Source organism: Wyeomyia smithii, chromosome 3 (assembly GCF_029784165.1).
Source record: "Wyeomyia smithii strain HCP4-BCI-WySm-NY-G18 chromosome 3, ASM2978416v1, whole genome shotgun sequence".
Lineage (NCBI taxonomy): Eukaryota > Metazoa > Arthropoda > Insecta > Diptera > Culicidae > Wyeomyia > Wyeomyia smithii.
This window is the reverse complement of record NC_073696.1, coordinates 5,665,073-5,691,821: the sequence shown is the minus strand read 5'-3', so window position 1 is coordinate 5,691,821 and position 26,749 is coordinate 5,665,073. Positions and strand designations below refer to the sequence as shown.

At 40.0% G+C, this 26,749-nt stretch overlaps 1 protein-coding gene and 1 non-coding gene across 2 annotated transcripts in view; one reads left to right on the top strand and one right to left on the bottom strand.

Annotated features, from left to right (window-relative positions):
- LOC129730756 (forkhead box protein L2-like) overlaps positions 1-26,749 on the bottom strand; it is a 51,762-nt gene that overhangs the window by 6,485 nt on the left and 18,528 nt on the right. The window contains exon 3 of the mRNA XM_055690312.1: positions 3,702-3,759. Within this exon, the coding sequence (XP_055546287.1) occupies positions 3,702-3,759 (58 nt within the window). The remainder of the gene's footprint in view (positions 1-3,701; positions 3,760-26,749) is intronic.
- Trnad-guc (transfer RNA aspartic acid (anticodon GUC)) lies at positions 15,576-15,647 on the top strand. Its single transcript has one exon. It is a non-coding gene; the product is annotated as a tRNA-Asp (tRNA).

Genomic DNA, 26,749 nt, shown 5'->3' with positions numbered 1-26,749 from the left:
CACATCATGATGAATGTGGGTTTAAAATTTTCAATTACACATTTTAAACATTTTCAATGAAACACAATTTAGTGGGTTCCGCTTCGTATGTGCCAGGTATAATTGGTTGATTGTTCGATAAAATTCGACCATAATTTGATCAATCCAATGACATATTGATTATTGTAATTGATCAAGTGATTACACAAGTATTACGGTATGAAATACTACATCATAGTACGATAAGACGTAGTCCTACGCCAAAAAAAATAAATAAACCTGGCAGCTATCATCACATGTTTTACTCCGTTTGCGTTCGACGAACAAACTAAACACGTGCACCAGATCAGTTGGAGATGGAAGAAACTTGAACCATAAGCAAAATATACGACAATATGTGTTGTAACTTAACTCTAGATCAATCATATTGCTTTTAGGTAACAAATTTGTTACAAAAAGGAGAAATAACAAAATAACATAAAATAATAAAAGTAAATATAGTAAATATTTGTAAATACTCTTTTTGACCATAAAGAGATGCAGTCGAAGCCATCATAATAATCCACGTCAGATGATGAATCGGTTGGTTGGTGAACGGCTGGGCGTACCTGCAGTACAACCCGTACTAGTTGGCATAAAATAGCCCCATTGTGGTCCAGAGCATGCTGCCCAGCAACTCCTATCCCTTCCTCCCCGTGGTACCAGCCGGGATACGATTAACCAAGTGAAGATCATGGTAACCACCCCTGGGTGGGACCTCGGTCGTATGCTGACAAGGAAGAGGAAGATGGGTTGACCTCCTCGGAGGAAAGCCCAACCCTTCTGAGCGTCTGTTTCCCAGGCCAGGGACGGCTCATAACAGCGTCAAAGCGGGCGGCTGAATAAAGAAACGTGCTGTCTCGAACGCTATACCCAAAATGGCAGCCCCATCACGAGACTCGGTAACTTGGCCCTAGTAAGGCAACCTACCTAAACAATCACACTACGAACAATCAAGAAAATATACATTTAGCATGGACCTGGGCAACGGAAAACAGACCACGAATCGTTCTACAGAAATGTACGAAGGAATCGTTCTACACGCAGCTGGAGGCAATATACGACGGCTGCTCGTCATGGGACATCAAGATCGTCATCGGGGATATGATGAACGCCCAGGTTGGTAGGGAAGCGATGTACAGACCGCTGATAGGGCTTCACAGCCTACACACCGACACGAACGACAACGGCCGACGATGCATCAACTTCGCAGCTTCCCGAGGCCTAGTAATTAGAAGCACCTACATTCCACGCAAAAACATCCACAAAGCCACCTGACCCCCGAACAACAAATCAAATTGGCTACGTTCTCATTGATGGACGATTTTTCTAAACATTACAAACATACGCTCCATCCGGGGTGCGGATATCGACTCAGACCACCACCCAGTAGCAGTACCGGCAGTTGACCAACCCGCAGGCTGCCGAGAACTACGTGCGCCTACCCGATGAGGTCCTACCTTCCACGGAAGAATTATATGCTTCGACTCTCAGGTGGGGGAAGCTACGCTCGGCCATTGGAGAGGCCGCCACCGCGGCATTAGGTGTGGCAACGTCGAGCTTGGAAAAATCTATCTAAGCATCACCACAAGAGAGAACGCGGCTAACGCGGTTGACCACGTTTCTGAGGAGGAAGAAGCGCCAGCAGGAGGACAGGGATCTGTTTCCGGCTAACGATACGCGCAAGTTTTTTGAGAAGGTGAACCAATCCCGCAAAGGCTACACACCGAGTCCAGATATGTGTAGGGAGGTGGAAGGAAGCCAGATCACAAGCGAGCGCGAGGTGGTTGACAGGTGGCAGCAGTTCTTCGATGAGTACCTCAGGGAAGGGAAGTTATTCTTGGAGTGCCTACAAACGATAGTAGTGTCCCAGTTCCCGATCAAACGGGAAATTGGGTCACTCAAAAACAACAGAGCCGTCGAAAAGAACAGGCTACCGGCAGAGCTCTATAAACATGGAAAAAGGCACTAGCAATGGCACTCCACTGGGTAATCTCTAGAATTTGGGAGGAAGAGAGACTACCTGAGGAATGGATGGAAGGTGTTCTATGCCCCATCTACACAGCTCTCTCCCAGATTCTACCAAGCGGGCTTAACACAAGCACGCGCTACTACGGATCAAATTTTCACTCTCCGGTAGATCTTCTAGAAATGCCGGGAGTACAACGTATCCATACATCATGTTTTCGTGGACTTCAAGACAGTATTTGATACAGTCAATCGAGACCAGCTATGGCAAATAATGCACGACTACGGTTTTCCGGATAAACTGACACGACTTAGCAAAGCTACCTTAGAGGACACTCAAGACAAGGAGATGGATTATCCTGCATTGAGGTCCAACGACGTATTCAAGCGTGAAATCGAGCCTACTTTACCCTTCGCAGGACGCTTCAATCCAGGAGCATATGCCGCCGCACGAAACTGGCGAAGTACAAAACGCTAATTAGACCCGTAGTTCTCTATGAACTCGAAACCGCGACGCTGCTCACGGAGGACATACACGCACTGGCCGTATTTGAACGGAAGGTGTTGTGGACAGAGGAGAGTGGCGTAGGCGTATGTACCACGAGCTGCAGGCACTACTTGGAGAGATTCCCTTTGTGCACCTGACGAAGGTCGGGAGGCTACAATGGGCCAGGCATGTCGCGAGGATGCCGGACGACAGTGCTGTAAAATCGATTCTCTTCAAGGACTCCACCGGCACCAGGGATAGAGGGGTCCAACGTGTTAGATGGCTTGACCAGGTTGAAGCGGATCTGCGAGTATAGAGACGTCTAGGAAATTAGCGACAAGTAGCCCAGGAACGAGTAGAATGGAGGAAAATTCTTGATACGGCACGAGCCACTACGGCTCCAGGCTGCTAAAGTAAGTAAGTATGACGAATCGGCCAGAATTGCATTAGATGATGTTGATTGGAATCAAACTTAAATGCACTGGACTGGTTGTATTCATCAACTGGAATGGCCAGATCAGCGAATAGCTATAAATATTTATTCGTTCAATGACATCCAATGACTCTTCAAAAATAAGTTAGTTCGTTGAACCTTAAATGAAAAATAAAAAACTGCTTGAAATGCCTTGTGTCAGTTCGCCCATGTACGGTATATGGGTGAACTGTCATTCAAGACATTTCCAGCAGTATTTTATTCTTCTTTTAAAAATCCGAGGACTATGATAAAAAATTTTTAAAACGTGATTTTGCTCAGAAACGGCATCTATTTCAGATGATATATAAAATCAGAGAACTGTGCTAAACTTTAGGACCCAACTGTCAAGCGAAAATTGAAAAATAGTGCCAAAGTGATACGGGATGTTGCAGCCATGACGAGATCGTGGATGACCAAGAAAGAGTCTAAACTTTGATGGAGAGTATCCGAAGAAAGGTACAAGTACACTTCAAAACTTTATGTAAAAGATTTTTTTTTCTTGTAGAGTAAAATAAATTATCAACTGGTGTTGTAATTCAGGGTTCTAAATGATTTAATCTTGAGTATTAATTGAGAATTATTCCGAATCTTAGAATTAGTTGTTCGTTCTTTTTTGAAGAGTAATCTACAATAGTCCCAATGCAAATTACATTTTACTGGCTTCAACAAATCATTGTTTTCGTTTTCCACTTTTTATAAATTGTTTCACTTGACCTACATTTCTATGCTACAATTCGCGTACAGTAGACTTACCCAAATGACTCAGTCCATTGAAATTTTCCTGTTTGATTTTCGGCAGGTTTATTAAATTCTGAAATGAGAATAAGCAGAGAGAGAGAGAGAAAAAAAACAGAGAATGAGAACATTGAAACATGACTTATAGATGTATACGACGACAATGACTGGCTTGGTGATAATGTTCTGTTACTACAGTGTGTGACATTCTTTTACGTCCCGCTAGCACTTTTGCGCACCGCGTCTCGTACGTCGCAGCCACTTTCACACGCGCGCGCGCACGCCTCACCGCCGGTTGTTGAGTTGAGATCGGGCTGTATTTTTAAACCGTGGGTGTATTATGGATTGAACGCATCGTGAATAAACCAAACGTTTTTCTTGTTGCTTAATTGAAATATAAGGAACAGCTGTAGTGTAGTGAGAAAGTATCGGGCGCTGAAACAACGGCTATCACACGGTTCGTGATCAAGCGCTGCCGGGTCTCACGTTCTTTCACGGCGAACCAAGTTCCGAATAAATGGAAGTATAGTGTTACTCCGTCGCAGACGGACAGATATGTGAGTTTCCACCAACCCGACGGCAGTGACAGACGGAGAACATACGAGAAAACTATTCGCTCAATTGAGTAGCAAACCATGCGCGCACGTCTGAAGTCCACCCGGTTGACGATGTGATAAATTGAAACTGCTGCAGATTAATATCAATCACCGTCTTCTGCTCGATCCAACGACGAGGACGATGACGGTAGCTTTTCCCGCGAATACAACTAATGGCCGCTTGCCAGACCATTTACACCATGACACCGTCGTCACGTCGTTTTGAATAGAGCAATACAGACGGATTTTTCTGTTTCGTAAAATTTCATTTAATGGCAGTTAACGCAATCAATCAGCCTCCAAATTGGCTGCTTCGGCATTCTAACCCGATGTTGATGAAACCAGCCGACAGGCCATCAAAAAGCACCTTTCTACTAATTTCGATTGGCCCCCGATCGCTATTCTTAGGAGTGCAAAAATACTACACTTGTTTGTAGGGTTACGCGTGCTGCCAAATCTACCGCAATGTTTCTTGTTATCAATCTAAATAATTTGACTTGGCAGAATAAATATTTTTGTTTTCCATACCCCGTACTAAAAACAAATCGTTTCATGTATCGGACAGTTATTCAAAATATTTCCTCGCAGCTTCGGGGGGTGGATTAGCCTGTACCGCATCGTTAAATCTTCTCGACCTAATATTCTGCGGTGAAATGTCGAATCTGCATCCTATCTCAGAACACAACAGACGACGGCTAAGCCGAAGACCAGCCAGCAAGTCGTCTAGCTTTCTAGTTTGCTTGTTCGATTGGAAAATATTAGCGGGGAACATGTCAACTACAAAGCCGTTCGTTAAGCCGAACATCCGTTATGTTTTGAGACGGAATCTTGCAGGTGGATCAACCGAGCGCTCAGGTTTTTGTGGCGGCTTGAAACACGGATTTAGAGTCTGTCTGAATTAGGCGGCGACGGTGATGCGTGACATGACACGCACAGGTTATGTACTGAGATTATAATTTTCAACGAAAATACATATATCGTCATTTTACTCTATTCTTGCTATGAATTTCCTTATTATCTTAGGAAAGAAAAGAATGCTGGATTTAAAAGTTTTTTTCATTCTAGTTTACTTCAACATTCCAAGACACGTGTCAGAACATCAGACCCTCACGTCTTTTATTTTTGCATACAAATTTTAAATCCAAAATTCCTTGAAAAGTTTTGGGTTAAGAATTTCCGAATTTTGGTATCATAGATCTCTTTTTAGTTTTGATTCTTAGTTTTGTAGATATCGGTATTTCAGCTATTTTGATTTCTGAATTTTCGATTTTTCGGATTTCAGAATCCAAATTTCATGATTTCATTATATTATAATTCGAATTTTTTGGTTTCGAATTTGGTATTGTTCAAAAAGAGAAGTTTCTTCTTTAATTTTTATCATGATTTCGCCGTTTGTTTCTTTTTAGTTTATTTATTTTAGAATTACTTTTGAATTTCTTGAACTACATGAACATCAAGATATAATTAAATAAAAAATTTTTATCAACATCGAGTTAACTACTCTTTACGAAAACGAATTATGTTCAATGGAAACGATGAAAAGAAACAGTATATCAGTTGAAACGATATTACTCTCATAATGATTGATAAATTAATTAATATAAATTTTTCGAAGCAATTCATTCTACTCCATTAATCAACTCAGTCGCAGATCATTGCATTTGTGCATGAAAATGATGAATCTTCCTGCGATCGCAGCCCCTGTTAGGACTGGCAGTCAGCGGACAAAAGGTTCCTTAAACATCTATAATTAAAAGCGATATCACATCCACCCTATAAATTACGTCAATCCACTTGCAGACTGGCCCTCGCAGCCGTTTTGGTGCTGCCTGCATAGAGGAAAATAATATACGATCGAACGTAAATTTTCAACAAATTAAACTGGTACTAAATTTTTACGGCCACTTTGCTTGCACTGCATTTGCGTAACAAACCTCGGGAAAATTTGAAAATCGGCATCGGTTTACCCTGTGGCGTCGAGGAAAGGTAGTAAAATGATCATCGCACAATATTCCGGCCGTAAGTCATTCTAGGGTGCCGGCGGCAACGGCGCTGTCCTCAACAGAGAAAATTAATTTAATGCGCTGTTTTCGTAGGTGGTTCTACAATAGGTACCTTATTTGTTTGATTATCATTAAGTGTGAACAAGTTTAAACGATTTGCTACGAGGGGAACATCCGTGTAATATGATGGGTCATAAACGATTCAATTTAACTTGTTGAGCGTGAACGGACAGCCTCATTCGACAATTTACAACCTGTCCAAAATGGTGTGGGTAGCGGATTTCTCATCCCAATCCAGCGAATATATTACTCGGAGCGATGACAATTGTTTGTTATTTTTAGGGTTTTCCATTCACTGAATCATAATTTAAAATCGCATCGCGCCACCATGCCTCGTAAATTGTGACACCTCCTCGTACGATAGCACGGTGCACGGTACTGGCCAAGACCGTGAGACGACGATGGTTTCTTCCTTGCTTGGTGGTGCACTCCTCCGGCGTGGTCGAAGATTGAAATCAGTCAGGCCAAAGCTGTTGACACGCTAGGATTAGTCGGCCCGGGCGCGTACGCAAAAGAAGTCGGGAAAATTTATTACCCAGCAGGGTCTATATGGGATTCTCTTGTTTCCATCCCGCAGGGGCACCGACAGACAGCAGCAGCAGCCGCAGTCGCAGCACCGAACGACAACAACTATTCGCCAACTGGCAGCTGCTCTAGGCATTGGCACAGCCGCATAAGAAGGTTTCTGCTTTCCATTCATGCTCTCTGACAGCGCGGTCTCAAGAGCATTGAGTGCCTGGCTTTCGGAAAGCCGGGAAAGAACTGTCGCATGACCTGGGTATCGTGTTCTAACTATAGCGCAGCATTGTTTCAAAATTGTCACGGACATTAACACACTTTCCGTGGATGAAAGTGCAGGCAGATTGCTGGACGGGCATTTTGGTGCACTTTCCTGGGACTAGGTGCAGTATTCAAGTGGTTTCCGATGTTTATTGTACGTAAAAATTTTAATCTGCCCAATTTTGGCTTATGTTTTTTTTTTCTTCATCTATAATTTATTTGACACGGCACAAATACAATTTAATGTTCAACGGCGCCAATTATATCTGGTAGCTTACTTTCTAAAGTATCTTAATAACTAAAATCAAATTTTTTTATCCTCGCTGCCGACTACGAGCTGAAACTAAATCTAACTTAAAGCTAGAATGTTTTGCATTAAAAGCACTGATTTGTTGTTTGATGGTTTTCCATCGCCATAGGTAAGCAGCATATTGAATATGTTCCGCTGCTGGGCCAAGATATTACGGACTGGCATATTGGGTTGTCTCCCTCGGGACCTGAGAGTATCATGCGGGTCTAGTTGCTGTTTCCGGATCCGGGGTCTTAACGTGTTCTTGTCGTTTGGTTGGATGTAGGCGGAAGGGAGTAGGATTAAACTGGGGCGTGGATGGATTTCAGGAAAACGTATATAAGGGACATGTAGAATAGGTCACGGCTCGCCAAGACATCACGAACAGGAACAGCCGGCTGCCTACTTTCGGCCTGCAGGGAAGCTATTAATTTAGACCTGGCGTCACGGGGTACAGGGCATGACCAAACCACATGCTCTATGTCGTGATAACCCTCACCACAGGCACAGATACCACTTTCCCCGAGCCCAACACGACGGAGATGCGCGTCAAATCTATAGTGATTGGACATAAGCCGGGACATCACGCAAATGAAATCCGGACCTACATCCAACCCCTTGAACCACGGGTTCGTCGATACTTTGGGGATTATGGAATGTAACCACCTTCCCAATTCCCCTTTGGCTTATGTTAATATGTATGTGTTAAGTAAAACCAATTGGGATTTGTTTGCTTTTAGTTTTACTGAAGAACAAGTGAGTTATATTACTTTGTACCTGTTATTGGTTACCACTCGTCATTGCCGTGAACACGGGAGGGGTTTTAAGGATTCACACCCACAGAGAGAGAGCAACATTTTGAAATATATGAGTGTGATTCTTGAAAATTTATGAAATAAAATTCTGCTTCATTGGGATTGGCACCATCTACATACAGGCAAGTCCCTTATTTCTGAAAACTAAAATCAACAAACCAGTCAAATTGAGCTTCCCATCTCTTATTACATTAATCGTGAGTTGACTATCAAAAAACGGAGTACTATTTACTGCTAGGAACTGCTAGGCATCATCATCCGTAATTGGTTCGCAGTAATTTAACAAAACGAATAACGAATGAACTGTTGCAAAATTGGCATATCGTCGTCACAGTTTTTAAAAGAACGGGTTTGAAAATTCAATATAAGAAAATATAAGAACTTTTGAAAATACATACAATACAGGTAAATTATACAATAAGTAGATTAAAATCAAATTTGAATATACGCGACAAAATTTCGAGAAATTGAATGTCGAAATCCAGTGGACTCGGTATACATCGAATTCTCTAAAGCGTTCGATACCGTTCCGCACGCCTTCGCAATTAAGAAGCTGAGGCATATGGACTTTTCGATTGGATATCCGACAGGTTAATGTAGTACTTGACCGGTAGAAACGCAATTGCGCAGGTGAACTCTGCACGCTCTAGAAAGTTCGACATCCCGTCTGGAGTTCCACAGGGAAGTGTATTGGGAGCGCTTTTCATCAACGACTTGTGCCAACGTATTTCTTCTTGAAAGCTGCTTTTCGTCGATGACCAAAAAATCTTCCGAATAATTAAGTCCATGTTGGATTGTATTTGCTTACAAAATGACATCGATATCCTTTTACGTTGGTGCAAAGAGAACGGCATGCGTGTGAACATCAACAAATGCAAAGTGATCACTTTCAGTCGCTGTCATAATTTGATTAATCATCAGTCCAACATCGGCACTACTCCACTGGACCGTGCGCAGTCTATCTTTTCAAAGTTTTTTCAATCATAGTTACTGTCATACCTGTCAGAATAAATTGGCATTCTGGTAAACCGAGCTTACTATTTTTAAAATAGTTGGCATCTCGTAAATGTCAAACAGTAAGGATTTCTTACGCTAAAACATCTTGCTTTTAGAAGTTTGGGAGACACAACAAAAACACTAGCAGTCGGTTTTGTATATCTAAAACGTGATGAACCATGCTGAGACATATGGTAAATAAAAAAGTTTTATCACGTTAGTGGTTGTTATATGGCATCATATACTGTTAGTTGTGTAAGAAAACGTCTAATTTTGTGCCAAATAATCGCTATTTGTGTGACTTGTTTTTTCAAAGAAAATGGTGGCTGAAGTGCATCGAGAGTTAAAAAAAGTTTACAGGCGTGCTGCTATAGGTAAAACGATTGGTTCCGTCGCATTGGAGACGGTAATTTCGACATTGACGACCGCGAAAAGGAAGGTCGAAAATTTTCCAAGAATCGGAGGTATTCCTTGATGAGGAACCTAGCCAAGCGCAGAAAAATTTTGCTCAGGTATTAAAAGTTACTCGCCAAGCCATTTCCAAGCGATTCCAAAACAAGGAACATGGTTTTTATAATTTGAAAGAGTGAAGGAACATTGAGCTTTGTTTTTTCGCCTGAAAACAGCTACTCCAATGGCAAAAAAGGAAGCAATTTATTCATCGCATCGTGACAGGTGATGAAAAGTGGATTCATTACAGCAACCGAAAAAAGAAAGCCATGGGGACTACCAGGTCATGCGTCTACGTCATCGCCTCTATTACACATGCTGCACAGGTTATGCTGTTTATTTGGTCCCAGGTAACGCAATGACACCGTATTTATTGTAAGCTGTTAACACCAAACGAAAACATTACTGGGCAACGGTATCGACGTGACTGCGTGAAAAACAGCCACAATACGAGCAGAGACACGAAAAAGTGATTATGCTGCATGACAACGCTCGGCCGCACATTGCCTAAGTCGTTAAAAGATAGACACGCTCAAAATCGTTTGAAATGATTGGTTTCATGGGAATGTAAACATTCTCGCTTTTTGGCTTCTGTACATCACTCCGATTCCTTTTTTTTTGTTCACAACAATCACTCCGATTCTGATAATACTCATATTGGGTGGTATTCAATTATTTTTAGCTTTTTACCGGAGACAGGAAGTTGTCATCTTGGATTTTAAAATGGCATCAGATTCTGGGCTCTGAGTATCAATCTGACTCCGGAAATAATCATATTGGGTGATATTCAGTCGTGTTTGGGTACACGCAAAAGTTGGACTGTGCGTAACCACATCAATATTGCGTCTTTTCAAAGCATCTTGTATACTGTTTCGGAACCTGTACAACGAATGTAAGTTGTTTATAACGCAATTGGTGCTCTAGCGAATATTCAATGTATTGGACGGCTCAAATCACAACACTTTTGAAGTATTAACCGGTGCTAGTATTGCCATGATGATTTGTACTGGTATTGGTAATATTTTTCAGAATGCTGCTATCGTTTAAACAGTGCTAGCAGTAATCAAAACTGATGATCTTGGTAGTGGCTAGGATAATGCAAATATGAACTGATCGATTCACTATCAAAAGCAAAGCAAAGCCAGAGCATTAAATGTGCGTTTTCAGAGGACACATCGGTTGATGTAAGCTTGAACTTTTGCGTGTGCTTTCCAGAAACCGGAAGTCACCATCTTAGAAATCAAAATAGTCTCCAGGGCAGGCTTAGGAAAAAGACTGTAGAGTGACACCATACTGACGACTTTTCTCTCTTTTCACTCTAACAGCCTCATGAATAAGTTATTCACGAGAGCTCACATACAGCTACAGTTTACACAAGGCAACGAAACTGCTCATTATTGCGCATGTATTTTGTTCGTTCATGACATGACAGCCTAGTTTGCCCATTTTGAAGATGTCCTGTTGGCTTGGCTTGCGCTATTGACAGCCTGCTGATCGGCTGCGGCTGTCGTCGACTCGCACTTTTTCGTTTCTCCTTTTTCTTAGGCCGGTGGCATATTGAATACAAAGCATCCCGGATGTCAAAGATTATAGGCTGTCATTAGCGACCGCTTAGAACCAACCAGACCGCTTAGAATCAACAGACATAAGGAGATGAAAAATAACAGCCCGTCGTCAGTTACTGTCGGGTTATGTACCAAATGTACGGGGAGCAGGAAGAGCTGTGCAATGCAATGACAACCGAATTAGTTGCAAACTTTCTGTCATGGATATGCAGTCTTTTTCAGAAGCTTGCTACAGGGTCGATTCTAGGCCTCTATGCATCGCCCAGATCACAGAAATACCCATTTCGGGTGGTATTCGGTCACTCTCGGCTGTTTTTTAGACAACAGAAGTCGCCATCTTGGATTTTAAAATGGCAGGTGAAGTCAATTTCTGGCCTCTGAGTATCATTCTGGTTCCGGAAACACTCATATTGGGTGGTATTTGATCATGTTTGGCTGTTTTTCAGACACCAGAAGTCCATCGCCATCTTGGATTCGAAATAACCATGTGGAGTCAATTTCTGGCTCCTGGGCGGTATCATGGTTCCGATATTAGATGGAATTCGGTCAATTTTGGCTTTTCAGAAGCTTAAAGCTTTCATCTTTGATTTAAAAATGGCGTCTTTAGTTGATTTTTGGCTGCTGTGCATCATTCCCTTAATTATAGACTGTTTTGCGGAAAATTTGGTTGAAACATCTGTTTTATTTGTACGGGAGCCTCCCCCCTCCCCCTTTCTATACTATGAAGGGGTGCTCTCAAAAACTCTAAACTAGGGTAGGGTTGGGTAATTTCGGCGTACCGGTGTTTTCGGCTCATTCAGTTACATTCACATGCACAAATAATTGACAGTTAAAAAACCAATGCAAAAGCATTTCCCCACCACCTTCCAGAAGAGGGGAAGTCTGCTCGATTTACCGTTCGACACACTTTGTCGAACCTGTTTGTATGGCGGTGTTCACACTGCTTGCACAAGTTGAAAGGAAGAACTGTCAAATGAATTTTAAAAACGAAGCATTGCCATGATTGCATGGAAAATCAGATAACTTACCTTATTGCTGGATACAGTTCCAGTCTGGTCCTTTCTCTTCTCCATTTCAATATTTGCCAACACACAAAATACGAAAATGATGTTTGTTACGGAAAGCCAAAACAAAAAACTGAAAAAAATCAAAGGTTGCTATGTTCTTGGAGTCGAACGAAAAATAGAAAAATTCCTATTCCATTCGACATATCGAACGGCATGTCGAATCACAATATCGAAGGTGTAAACGTAAACCAACATTGCATTCGATATATTTTCGAGGAATCAGCTCGAATCAGATGAAAAAACCAGATAGTCTAAACATACCTTAAGAAGTTCACACAGATTGTTGAGTGCTTATCAAAATGACTAGCAAGAAGGAAGTGCTTCAACAAAAGGTTATAGACGCCATCGTGAAAAAATCAGACCCGTACCACAGGTGGATCGCGGAGGACCAGTGCCACAGTTGGGAATCGACCTTTCGACCATACCCCGTAAAATCGTGCGAGGAGACTCAGACGGCCCAGCGACTGGTAGCGGAAAGCGAAGATGACCTTCCCCGTGAATGCAAGAATGGTGAGGGATGACTTCAAGCGCAATCCGAACCTTTTGATTCGAACGTGAACAAGAATATTAATTCTTCCGTCTGCTTCGTCCAGCAGACAATGAAGCAGACCGCACGTATTCAAGGTATGGAAGTTCAGTTAGGAACTGATAAACAGATTACGGGGGCCAAACCTTGCCCCGGGAAGCTGTACTGCTAGTGGTTGATGCAGCAAAAGTGCATCGTAATGGACGACGAGACTTCAGAGCGGACGCCAAACAGATCCCCGGCCTGAAATTTTTCGTCAGCAAGTTCCGCCTGAATGTTCTGGGAAAAGGAGGCCGAAAAATGTTGCCAAAATGTAGTTGGTGTGGCAGGCGTTCTGTGGGTGCGGCAAATTCAACAGACCGTACATAACAACCGTTACCATTAACGGTAAAAAATGTAGAGAATAATGTCTCCAAAAGCGCCTGATGTCCTTCCTACAGTCCCACAGAGGTGCGCCATTGCCATTGAATTTTTGGGGATCATTTTTGTCCGTTACATGTTTTTAGAGTGCAGTCTTTAACACATACTCAATAAAAAAGGGAAAACGGCATTATATAGGCGTTGGATGCTTATTATTATTCTTTTCGCATATCATTATTAAAAGGACGTGTACAAAACAATTATATCGCCTCTTCTATTTCGATTTACTCCAAAAAGTGAATTTTCAAAATTGCAAATGCCTGCGATTGTGTTTGTGATCTGTGTCTTGTCGGAGTGCAACTACGACCAGTTTACCTAAGCTAAGCTCAATGTGAATGAGTATTAGTAGTACAATCCATGAAAATTGAATCGTTTTTTTTTCCTACAGGAAACTGAGCCCCTGCGACTATTATTTGATTGATTGCGGTATCCCCAACTTAATCTAAGTCCAAACTTCCAAATTTTAAATGAATTTTTGTACATTCGTAGCCGAATACGAAACCTTAAATCCTGCTTAAAAACCCTTCCAAACCCGGAATCCCGCGCACGGCTATTCCTCCAGTAAGGCAATCCGCAACAATAGTTACGAAATCGAAACCGGAACCAATTTTTCAGTTAAGCACTGGGCTAAGTAGCTGCAAGAAAATAAAAATGTCCGGGCAATGAAACGGGGTTGGTTAGTTTTACTGCCGTGTTAAACACCAAATACGATAAGCACTCCTCCCGTACCACATCTTCTTGGCACATTTGACACTGCGGTTAAGCTGGGAGTGTTAAAAAATAATAAAACCTGTGTTTTATTGCCCGTAACGTGAGGCAACTCTCATTCCTGTTTGGTGTTGATTTAATGGTTCGCGACTACCTACCTAATTATTATGTTTTTTGTGATGCAGTTTTTTTTTGCTACACTTGGAATAATTACGGCCTGGATTTAATGGATTATATTTGATTATTTCCCCATTGTAAATATTCTAGGATTCATTCATGAAAAACAACAACAATACGACCTGTCAGGATAGGATATCCCTGAAGCCCTGATCCCGATGCAGGTCAAGAACAACCGGAATCACAACATACGCTGCTGCTGCTGTAGGGACAAGTAACCTGTCATCAACTAGAGTAGAGAGAGCGAAAATGCAACGTATTCATAAACAGGTAATAAATCTCCCGAAGCGTCACTTTTGCTGTTTGCATCTTGTACAAACAGCCAATGGCCGATGGTGGGGTGGCCCATTTTTGTGCTAGCCGGTCACTTCGTTGCAGTTCGCAACGTTAGCCAATTTCTAGCCGGTTGATTTGCGAAAATGCGGCGTGAATGACCTGAGCGGCACTCACACTCAGTCGGTTGGGTACGCGGGACTGAGGGCAAATTGCAAGGAAATGTACATTTTTCCTCGATAAATCGACAGCGATAAACAGTGCAACAAACTGCTGACAAATAGGTGCGAACATCTCTCGGGAAATCTGCCGCGGCCGTACGTAGAGCCCTCGCTGCTTAATCATTGAAACTGAAACGGAACTTTCGCGAGTTTCGCCGTCACATTTTTTTTTCAGCTATTTTAATTTGGCGATCAAGCGCGAAGAAAAGAGTAATTATTTTGCAATTAAAAATTAGCACACTTATTTTTGTTTCGGTTCGAAGCTGCCCGGTTAGTGTGGCGGTTGCGATAGCCACACAAAAGGTGACAGGAAGCGCAATAGTGAAGAGAATACTAAGGAGAATGGGGAAAATAAATTACAATTTTTCAGGTCAATTTACTGTGAAAAGTATAATACGGCATACATGGAAAATTATTTCCCCATTTCTGCAATATCAGTCTCTAGCGCTTGCTCAGAAATAATAAAAATACTGAATTCAGTCGAATTTCGAAAACTAGAAGCTAAAAACTTTTGAAAATCGAGCAAATCCGACAATTTTAAATTCGAAAAACTTGGTTATCCAGGAAAACCTTGGCAAAACTAGTAATTCAGCAATCCAATTTATTAAAAGACATAAAAGATTTGCGAACATACCGATTAGAAATCAGAAAATGGCGGCTTCCAGACTGAAAATTTTATTACCCCTCTGCCAGTGACGATTCGTTAAGTAAAAGATATCTACGCTTTATGCGCTTCGTAGCATCACTCCATCCACTTTCCAAAATAACCCACACGCACACACGTACTTGCCATGCTGCGAAAATAAAAATAGAGTTAAACCTGAACGCATTCGCGAGAGAAATAATACGTAACAGCATACGCGCTCACAGTTTTGCTCTCTTTGGAGCGTTTGCTCCATGTACTGTTACATTCATATTAGGTATTTTTCGATCATCCTCCAGCTATTCCTCGATAGTATAGTGGTCAGTATCCCCGCCTGTCACGCGGGAGACCGGGGTTCGATTCCCCGTCGGGGAGAAATCGTTTTTTGCTCCGTGTGGCTTCTCTTTTTTTTCTTTGGTTAAAATGCATTTCGAAAAGAATATCAAAACAAGCTATTAGAAATGACAGTAGAAAAACAATTTTAGGCAAAAAACCGAGCAGGTGGTACGATAGCTCAGGTCTCCTCCTACAACTGTATCATCGGTTGATTTATTCGCGATTGTTTTGCTCCCTGAAAATTCCATGGCTTTTTTCCTCTGCATTTAGGAGAATGAAACAGCCATTAGCAAGTTTTTGTGCGCTGCCGCGAGGTTAAAGAATTAGTGTCTCTGTGGTTTCAGAGGCAAGTCAGGCAGCAGTCCGGCTGCTATTTTGACTAATGATCATCCTTCGGGGTAGAAAAGCGGCCGGCAGCACAGAGAGAGCCCACGGAGCGGGGTGACGAACAATCGCGTCCGTCCACTGGGGCCGCACCCGGATCGGATGGTGATTAGCTGCTTTTTCGTATAAACATTTTGATTTTATAGTCTGCTTTGTTGTTGTTTAGTTTTATGGTTGTTTTATTTTCGAATTAATTTTCGTGCTCTCTCGAGTACAGTGCTTGCCTGCCATACCAGGAGCGATTGTACGAGTGTGTGATTGGGCCATCATCGCGTCCCGGTCGCAGTTTAGTGAGTGTGACCCCTGCGTGCCAGAGGCACGCAGCCGGGTTCATAAATCATTTCGGAAATTTTATTTATTTTAAATAACTGAACCGTACCATGAATGAAATGTTTCAATTTTGCTGCTACGATTCACGGCTTTACAGTTTATTGGATTTTTTTATGTTTCGATTGTCACCCCGTAACGAATTTTGGTGGAGCCTGGATGAAGTTCGTAAATTTTACTTGTTGTACAATCTAAACTACTTATTTGTTTTTCTTGTACTGGGGAAAGCGAGTCCGAGCGAAAGAGCGATGTGGGTCCGAATATGTTGAACCGCGTGGCCGCGATATTTACGACGTTGTCCCAGGGAACAGTTGCTGATTTTCTAGAAGTCAATAGTAAAATGAAGAATTTTCTGTTCAATTGTGTGAATGAATGGGCGTACATTTTATTCGCGAACGATGGGAAAGTTCACGAATGTCATGGGTGAAACAGGATTATATTTATTAGACCCATTACCCGAGAGTTTGTTTTTAGGTGAACGCATGTTTACCAAAACATTTTTAAAACGTTTTGAGTCACGATCAGTAGGTGGTAGAATCGCGCTAATCTTATCATTTCGAATAAACGTTGAGTTGGTTGAACAAAATCCCGTTTCTTTCTTGGTTAATGTTAAAAACGATGCGGTTGAAGCATCGCTGTACGCAGGATTTTCTCTTGGGGGGCTACCAAAATGATTTTTCATGCTTTCTGACTATCACACAGACAGACATATTTGTAATTAATTCATCATTTAGGACCCACAAAAAATATCGAATAGTAATATTCAAAGTTAGTGGAAGTTCTTTCTTAAAGATACGTTCAGTCACCTTTGATTCGAAAAGATGTGATGAATCATATTTTTAAAACATTACATGCTTTTGTGGAAAATGCTCGTTCAAACGTATCCTAAGATTTCGTTTAATTTGTTCAATGTAAACGATTAACATCACAGTGGCAGCATGCAAGAAACTCCTGCTTTGTTTACTACATCAATAGAGATCATAGTGGACCCCAATACTATTTAGAGTTAACATCATTTTCTACAGCTATTCTCTCCTGGTTTTCTGTTGCGTAGTGAGTGTTGTGAAAAATACATTTTGTCTGTTTTTGTTTATCCAAAATGGTTTGTTACTTTCGTTATAACCATTCAGCCTGGAGTTTCGAAAATATAATCTAATCATTTTCACTTGGCTTCTTAACCGAGAACATAGGTTTTCATACGATTAATCATACGGTGAAAAACAGCCATTTTGTACTGAAAGGAATGATTAGAATTATTGCGTAGGTACTGGTTTTATTTTCATGGGTTTCCCATAAATCTCAAATGCTTAGGCCACGTGGTCATATTTTCATCACTTTTTATACCCGCCGAACCCCCCCCCCCCCCGTCCCCCCGTGGTCTTTCATGGTCTTTTGGCCAACCCCCCCCCTTGCCACTTTAACCACTTTGCCACTTTGGCCACTTTGGTCTTTTCATATGTCAAGTGCCAAAAATTCGCTCAAATTCTTTACATTTTTATTATTAAACTTACAGTACATTCTACCTATATTTCTAAAATGCAGAAGCTTCATTCTTGACTGGGTGGCAACTATAAAATATAAGTCAGGAAAACAGACCACGTGGTCATTTCGTTAACCCCCCCACCCCCGTGCGTGGTCTTTTGACAAACCCTCCCGTCCCCCGTCTTTATGACCACGTGGTTTAGGAGCGGCCCCCTAATTGTTACATTTTCAGCGTTACGTCATTTGTGTACGACACCTTACAAGTCATCCTAAAATGAGCAAAAGTGACATATAATGACAACTTTGGAGTGCTGAACTTATTGCTGATATCAGAAAATGTTATTTACCTCAAGTACCGTTCGACCTTTCTTATTACCAAACTTCGTTTTGACAGATCATGCTTAAAACTTGTTGCTTATCGAAAAACCGTTTTTTTTTTTTGTTGGGTTAGGGTTGTCTAAAAATCGACAATCTTTTCTTCGAAAATTTATAACTTTCAGGCCGTTTGACCAATTTAAAATTGGCAAATTGAAGAAAACTGACAGACCTTTCAAAAAAAAAAACTAAAAATCGTATGTCGTACGTTCGTTATATTTTTGCTTTTTTACAGAATTTGAATTTTCTATTATTTAGCCTTTGAAGCAACGATGTGCAAACCGGTACCCAAAAATTCGAAAAGTACTGTTAATTTCCTATAGACTGCTGAATATCAGATCATTCCGATTTGTTTCACAAGAGTGTACGATACGCATATGCTCTGATACATGTTTTTGTTCTTCCGACAACATAGTTAGTGCTTGATTTAAAAACAGGTTGTATTTTTGGCGAACGTTCAAAATCAACAAAAAAAACTACATTTTCCCTTCACAGTTAAACTTGCTGGTCCAAAATCGAATCAATATTGAGGGAGTGACAGGTCTTTGAAGCCGCAGATTTAAGCTTAAAACAGTGATTTTCGTACATGAAAATCATAGAAATTGTCTGACACATCAACATTTAAAGTGCTGCCAAAATCAGTATCTCATCCGACTTCCATGAATCTTTGGGGATAGGTTGTTCAGAGTGTAAAAAAAAACTCCGAAAAATATGAAACATCAATACAATATTAACACGAAAACTCTAGGTTTTTCCGGCCTCCGGCCACTATACATGCCATGATCGATTCCGCCGCTTTAAAGACGGAATTTCGATGCTGGCGACTAGCTGCGTGAAGGAAGATCAAAATTCTTCGAAAACGTTGAATCGGAGGATTGACTATATGATGATCCATGCCAAACGCAGGAATAGCTTGCTTTGGTATAAGAAACTACACGTCAAGCCGAAACGCAAGCGATTGCATGCTTCGGAAATGATTCAAATGTGTTTCTTATGATTTGAACCAAGGGTCGTTAAGCATCGTTTTTTTCGCCTGTGAACAACTGTTCGGTGTTTTTAATTATAAGCTATTGAAACTGAACAAAAAAGCATCAATGGGGAATGGTATCGACTTCAATACGAGCAGAGGCACGAAAAAGTGATTCTACTGCATGATAACGCACGGCCTCAGACTGTCAAAGTCCTTAAAACTTGCGCAGAAATGCTCTAATGGAAAAACGTACCTCACCTGACCTACAATATTCCCCAGATTTTGCGCCATCCGATCATTGCTTGTTCCGTTCTTATCAGCCGTAAAATGACACGAAAAGAAGAGAGAGCAGCAAGCTTTGCATAATACACGCTAACATCAATACTTTTGCAGGCAAGCAGCAAGGCTTATGACTAGAGACAGTGGTAATTCGCGGCAAAAAAGTTGAAAATTCGCGGGTGGTAAAGGAGAAAATATATAGAATTCGCGGTAATTTCGCGGCAAACTTTTCTTTGGAAAACGCCAAATGAAGTGCTTTTTTGGGTAAAAACAATAAAAAAAACTGTTTTAGTCAATTTAATATACGATAATTTAACCGTACGATTTATGATTTCTTTGCAGAACGGACTACTGCCAAATTGTCTTCAATCATAATTTAGTGTCGGCAGGCACGTATTATTCATGTTATTCTGATTCACGCTGCATTCCGCATCTACCGAGTTTCCGTTAATCTATAGATATTTATTAACGAACCGGAAAACCTTCAGAAACCGTCCGCGTTTCGAAAAATTACCAAAATTATTTTTTTTTTTATTTTTTTTTTTATTTTTTTTTATTTTTTTTTTTTTTTTAAGGGGGGATTTGTTAGTAGCTTAAGTATTTATGATAAATATTAGTAAATAATGAGTATGTGTGTCCAATCACAAATGGTGACTTCTCAACACTGTTAGAAATTTGTAATTTTAATTGTTAGGATTTGTTCGCTTTCGCAATAAGGACTTATCATTCGTAGGGATTTAAACTTACTTGTCAGGAAAGGGGAAGTAAACTTACAACTAACTTAATTGATAACTTATTGGCTATAAAGAGAGCTTATCGTAGCAATTGAGGATTGCAACGATTTTTGTCGAAAATTGTTAATAATTTTATTTGACATAGCTTCTAATGGTTTAACACCAGTAAGTCTATGTAATTCGAGTGTACCAAACCAAGGAGGACGCTTCAAAATCATTTTTAGAATTTTATTCTGAATCCTTTGGAGCGTTTTCTTCCTTGTTGAACAGCAACTTGACCAGATCGGTACAGCATAAAGCATTGCTGGTCTAAAAATTTGTTTGTAAATCAAAAGTTTGTTCTTTAAACAAAGTTTAGAATTCCTGTTAATGAGAGGATATAAACATCTCGTATATTTGATGCACTTGGCTTGTATACTCTCAATGTGCTCTTTGAAAATAAGTTTTTTATCATAAATTAGTCCCAAGTACTTAACCTTGTCGGACCAACTTAAAATAACCCCATTCATCTTGACAACGTGATTATTGTTTGGCTTGAGGAAAGAAGCCCTAGGCTTATGAGGAAAAATTATCATTTGAGTTTTAGAAGCATTGGGAGAGATTTTCCACTTTTGCAAGTAGGAAGAAAAAATATCTAAACTTTTCTGCAATCGACTGCATATGACACGAAGGCTTTTTCCTTTTACGGAAATGCTTGTGTCATCGCAGAACAATGATTTTGTGCATCCTGGAGGCAAATCAGGAAGATCTGAAGTGAATATGTTGTACAGGACTGGACCCAAGACTGAACCTTGAGGTACACCTGCTCTGACAGGAAATCTATCAGATTTTGAATTCTGATAGACATCCTGCAGAGTTCGATCAGTAAGATAATTTTTTAAAATTTTGATTAGGAAAATTGGAAAATTAAAAGTTTGCAATTTCGCAATCAAACCTTTATGCCAAACACTGTCGAATGCTTTTTCTATATCTAAAAGAGCAGCTCCAGTGGAATAACCTTCAGATTTGTTAGCTCGTATCATATTAGTAACTCTGAGCAATTGATGAGTTGTGGAATGCCCATGGCGAAATCCAAACTGTTCATTTGCAAAAATTGAATTTTCGTTGATGTGTGACATCATTCTGTTAAGAATAATTCTCTCAAACAGTTTACTTATTGAAGAAAGCAAACTGATTGGTCGATAACTTGAAACTTCAGCTGGGTTCTTATCCGGTTTTAAAATGGGAGTAGTTTTTGCATTTTTCCATAATTTGGGAAAATATGCAATTTTGAAGCAGCAATTGAAAATTTTCACTAAAAATTCCATTGTGCTCTCAGGGAGATGTTTGGTTGGTATATTAAAGATTCCATCGTCACCAGGTGCTTTCATATTTTTGAAATTTTTAATAATTGATTTAATCTCATTCAAGTTAGTTTCAATTATTTCTGCAGGTAAAAAATTCTGGGAAGAAATTAAATCAAATTGACGTGTGACTTCATTTTCAATTGGACTCACAAAATTCAAATTTGAGTTATGAATACTCTCAAACTGCTGAGCAAGTCTTTGAGCCTTTTGTTCATCGGATACAAGAAAACGTTCACCATCTTTTAAAACTGGAATAGGCTTTGAAGGTTTCTTAAGAATCTTCGACAGCTTCCAAAATGGTTTTGAATATGGTTTCAATTTTTCAACTTTAGTCTCAAAATTTTGATTTCTCAGAAGAGTAAATCTATGTTTAATCTCTTTCTGTAAATCTTTATAAATAGTTTTAAAAACAGGGTCACGAGAACGTTGATATTGACGTCTGCGGACATTTTTCAAACGAATTAGAATTTGAAGATTTTCGTCAATTATTGATGAATCAAATTTCACTTGAGCCTTTGGAACAGAATAATTCCTGGCATCAACAATTGCACATTTTAATGCTTCCAAAGCGGAATCAATATTCATTTCGTTTTGCAAATCAAGCTCATTGTTGAAATTTCTCTCAATATGAGTTTTGTATCTTTCCCAATTAGCCTTGTTATAATTAAAAACAGAGCTCATAGGGTTTAAAACTGATTCATGTGATAAAGAAAAAGTTATTGGAAGATGGTCAGAATCAAAGTCAGCATGTGTGATCAAATCACTACATACATGACTTTGATCTGTTAGCACCAAATCAATTGTTGAAGGGTTTCTTACAGAAGAAAAGCATGTAGGACTATTCGGAGACAAAATAGAATAGTATCCTGAAGAACAATCATTGAATAAAATTTTGCCATTGGAATTACTTTGAGAATTATTCCATGAACGATGTTTAGCGTTAAAATCGCCGATTATGAAAAATTTCGAACGATTTCTGGTGAGTTTTTGTAAATCACCTTTAAAATAATTTTTGTGCTCGCGTGTGCATTGAAATGGTAAATATGCTGCGGCAATAAATAAAATCCCAAGTTCAGTTTGAACTTCAATTCCCAAAGTTTCAATAACTTTCGTCTCAAGATGGGGAAGAGCACGATGTTTGATTCGGCGATGAATAACAATTGCAACTCCACCACCGGAACCCTGAATCCTATCTTATCTATGAACCACGTAATTGGGATCATATTTTAATTTAGTGTTAGGTTTCAAAAATGTTTCAGTAATAATTGCAATATGCACATTACTTACCGTTAAAAAATTAAAAAGCTCATTCTCATTGGCCTTCAATGAGCGAGCATTCCAATTTAATATTTTAATTGTTTTATTTAAAATCATTGCTAAATTTTAAATTAGAAACAATTTAAATAGTAAAATTTGTGCCTATTTGAATGGCTTCAAACATTGATTTTGCCTGCAACATGGCGTTCATAAGATCGAACATTGCCTGTTGCAAAAAAGAAAGTTTACCTGCCGTAATAGGCCCCAGGCAGTTGGCATTAGAAAAAATATTTTCGGTAGCAATATTAGCTGGAGTGATAGGTGTACAATTATTTTCTAGCGTGTTTTGCTTACCCATATTGACGGTCATTTTCGAACTACCAACACTAGGCGGCATAATCGAACTACCTGTAACCTGTGCATAAGTTAAACGGGTATGCAAAGGAGTAGGTAAACTATGCGTCACCGGTACGCTTGGAGAATTTTGTTTTGAAGTTGGTTTTAATTGAGAAATTGAATTTTGTTTACCTTGCCTTGCCTTAACAATTGCTAACCGGACTGGGCATTGATAAAAATTTGACATATGGTTGCCGTTACAATTCGCACAGCGAAAATTTTTACTCTCTTTCACAGGACATGTGTCCTTTTTGTGAGAAGAGTCTCCACAATTAAGACATTTTTGGTCCATGTTACAGAATTTGGAACCATGGCCATAACGTTGGCAAGTACGGCATTGGGTGATATGCTTTTCACCTCCGCCATACTTCCTATAAATTTCCCACTTTACACGCACATTATACAAAGCATGTGCTTTTTCAAAAAAATTTAAGTTGTTAACCTCATTGCGGTTAAAATGAATTAAATAATTAACAATGGAAATTCCAGTTCTCTGACTGTTTTCGCCTCGTGATTTTTGTTTCATTAGAATTTCTTGGGTAGGGGCTATGCCAAGTAATTCTGTTAAAGTAAGTTTGATCTCATCAACGGTTTGATCGTTGGTGAGACCTTTCAAGACAACCTTGAACGGCTTGGCGTTCTTGGTGTCATATGTAAAAAATTTGTACATCTTGTCAGTTAAATACTGAACAAGACGATCACGACCCTTTACTGAGTCGGCTAATAAGCGGCATTCACCTCTACGGCCAATTTGATAGGTAACTTTAACGTCAGAAACAAACGTTGAAAGTTCCTTTTTGAATATATTAAATTCAGAAGAAATAGTTACCACAATAGGTGGAACTTTCTCCTTTTTTAAAGATTTTATATTTTGTATAGTTTCATTATTGGTAACTTCCATTTCACCAGCTTCTTGCTCAGGCAAAATATCAAAAGGATTGTCACTACAGACACTCGATGTGTCAGAAAGAGATGCCTCTCTTTTCCTCCCCGCAGCGATGCGAGGTTTCTTTTTCCGTCCAGCCATTTCAGGTGATACGAAAAAAGTTAAAACAAATGTTGAATTCAATAGTAGGTAGTCTTGAGAAAGACTGATGGGAAATAACTTTCAGGTAGTCTTTAAAAGACACACTGACAAAACACAAACTTTGAAGCTATAGGCAGTCAAAGACCAGTCCACAAGCAACCGAAAAAACGTCTGATCTGTAGGACAGTTCAAGACGCACTGAATTACCAAAATTATAATATCAATCTCACTGTTGCGTATTTTTAAATATGCAAAAATGTTTGCTACTTGAACTAAGTAGGTACATCTTTCAACTTCTATTTTACACACTCTGGAACTCTATCATGCTGGTCTCTTATCACCAAAATCTTGCCCTAAGAGGATTTGGTAACCAAACCATTCGAAAACAATTCAACCCAGGCTGACAAAATCTCGTTGTGCGAGAGCAGTAGTACTATTCCATCTTATTGGTTGCGTAGGAAAAGGCCTTTCGTTGCCATCGACGTGCCCATTAATCTTTAGATTTGTCAGTTTTGCTGGTTTTCGCGGATTTTTGGTAATTTCGCGGAATTCGCGGGTTCCGCGAAATCGCGATTTACCACTGTCCCTACTTATGACATACTGAAGCGTAAGATGAAGCGATGCATTGCGCGTATGAGAAGCGGAATAAACAGAAGCATTGGATGTACTATTATATACTGGAGCACCGCAAACGCGTCGTTTCTACTTCTTTCGTATTACCGGCATCGGGATGATACTCAGAAGCCGGAAAACTACTTCAGGCGTCATTCTGAAGTCCGAAATGGAGACTTTTATTTGCTATTAAACAGCTCAAAATTGTCAAATATATGCAGTATATTTAGGCTGACCAGACGTATTGTTTTGAACAGGACAGTGCCGTTTTTTCGACTGTTTTCAACCGTCCCGTCTTTGTGCCATTTTGTACCGTTTTCGGATACTCCTTGAAAAAATCTTAAATAGAGCTTTGCATTGAAATTTTCATAAATGGAAAATAATTTTCCAGGCAGTCAGGATTTTCTAATATTACTGAGTATGTTTTGTGCCTTCCTGACAGTACCGCACCACTGGAAGGACATCTCCTATCGTGAATTGATGAAAAAGTCGCGATCATCGTGTGACAAATTTCAGGAACTCATTGCAAAAAATCACACTTTTCAGGATCGGACAAGTTCATCAAGGTAATGAATAATTGTTTGTATGCTTTGGTTGGTAGAAATTTTTAAAAATCAATTTTATAATGTGTCCCGTTTTTTGAACCCATTTGTCCCGTTTTTATCCCGCGAAAATCTGGTCAGCCTAAGTATATTTGGTGGGGCCAAATCGGTGTTATTCATTATGAGCAGTTGAAGCCAAATGAAACCATAACTGGGCATTTAATTAATGCGATTAAGCCGAGAACTACGCGAAAAACGGCCATAACACGAGCGGAGACACGAAAAAGTAATTCTATTGCATGACAACACTCCGCATCATGCTGCTAAAGTAGGTAAAACTTACATAATTACTTGTTCCGTTCAATTGCACATGGTCTGGCTGATTAGCAGTTCTGCTCATAAGACATCCAAAAAAATGCGCTTTTTGCTTTCCAGAAACTGAAAGTCTTGGGATTCAAAATACCGTCGGACACCAATTTTCTGTTTCAAGGATCTTCTAAGGAACTTCTAAGGTGACACCGATTTTCAGTTTCTGGGCAAAATCCCGGATTCGAAAATATCAATAATGGAGAATGTTTTGACATTTTTTTTTCCTTTTTTTTCTAGATGTCTTTTTGGTTTATAAGTGCACCTGAACGTGACATCTTGATCTGATTTTGACAGGTTACGCCAAATCGCTCAGTTTGCCATTCATCGTTATTATATCGAACGATTGATAAAAGAACCTACATTTTCTACATTGTGGAGAGTTGTTCATGTTTCCTGTCCGCAAAAAGGAGACAAACATAATGTGGTCATATACCGCGGAATTGCATCGCTTTATGCAGGTTCCAAACTACTTGAGATTTAGGTAAAACATATCACATTTTCGTGAATTTTGCCGGATCAACACGAATTCTTTCCCGGGCGATCTATTGTCACAATCTTGTTCAATTTACGTCATATTACCTGAAGAATATTGAAAATGGTGATCCAAACGACACAGTTCAGTATATCGACCGTGTTAACCATCGAACACTGATTGCAAAACTGGACCGTTTAGAAGCCGCTTAATTTTTCACACGTTGGTTAGAGTCATACCAGATTAATCGTCGCCTTTGCGTTAAGCTTACTGCGGTGAAATCTGGTGATTTTACATACAGCTCTAGCATTCCCCAAGGCAGCAACATTGGTCCACTATTATTCTTGATATTTTTTAACGACATATCGTGCTTACTTTCATATGGAGTAAGATTAGTGTATGCTGACGATTTGAAAATATATTATACCGTACGTAACATTGAAGACTGCTAGGGATTTCAGCGGATGATCAATCGCTTTCAAAGTTGGTGCCTGTGAAACCACAAGACTATCAGTGCACAAAATTGCTGTATTATATCATTTACCCGTAAAACCCCACCAATTATATGG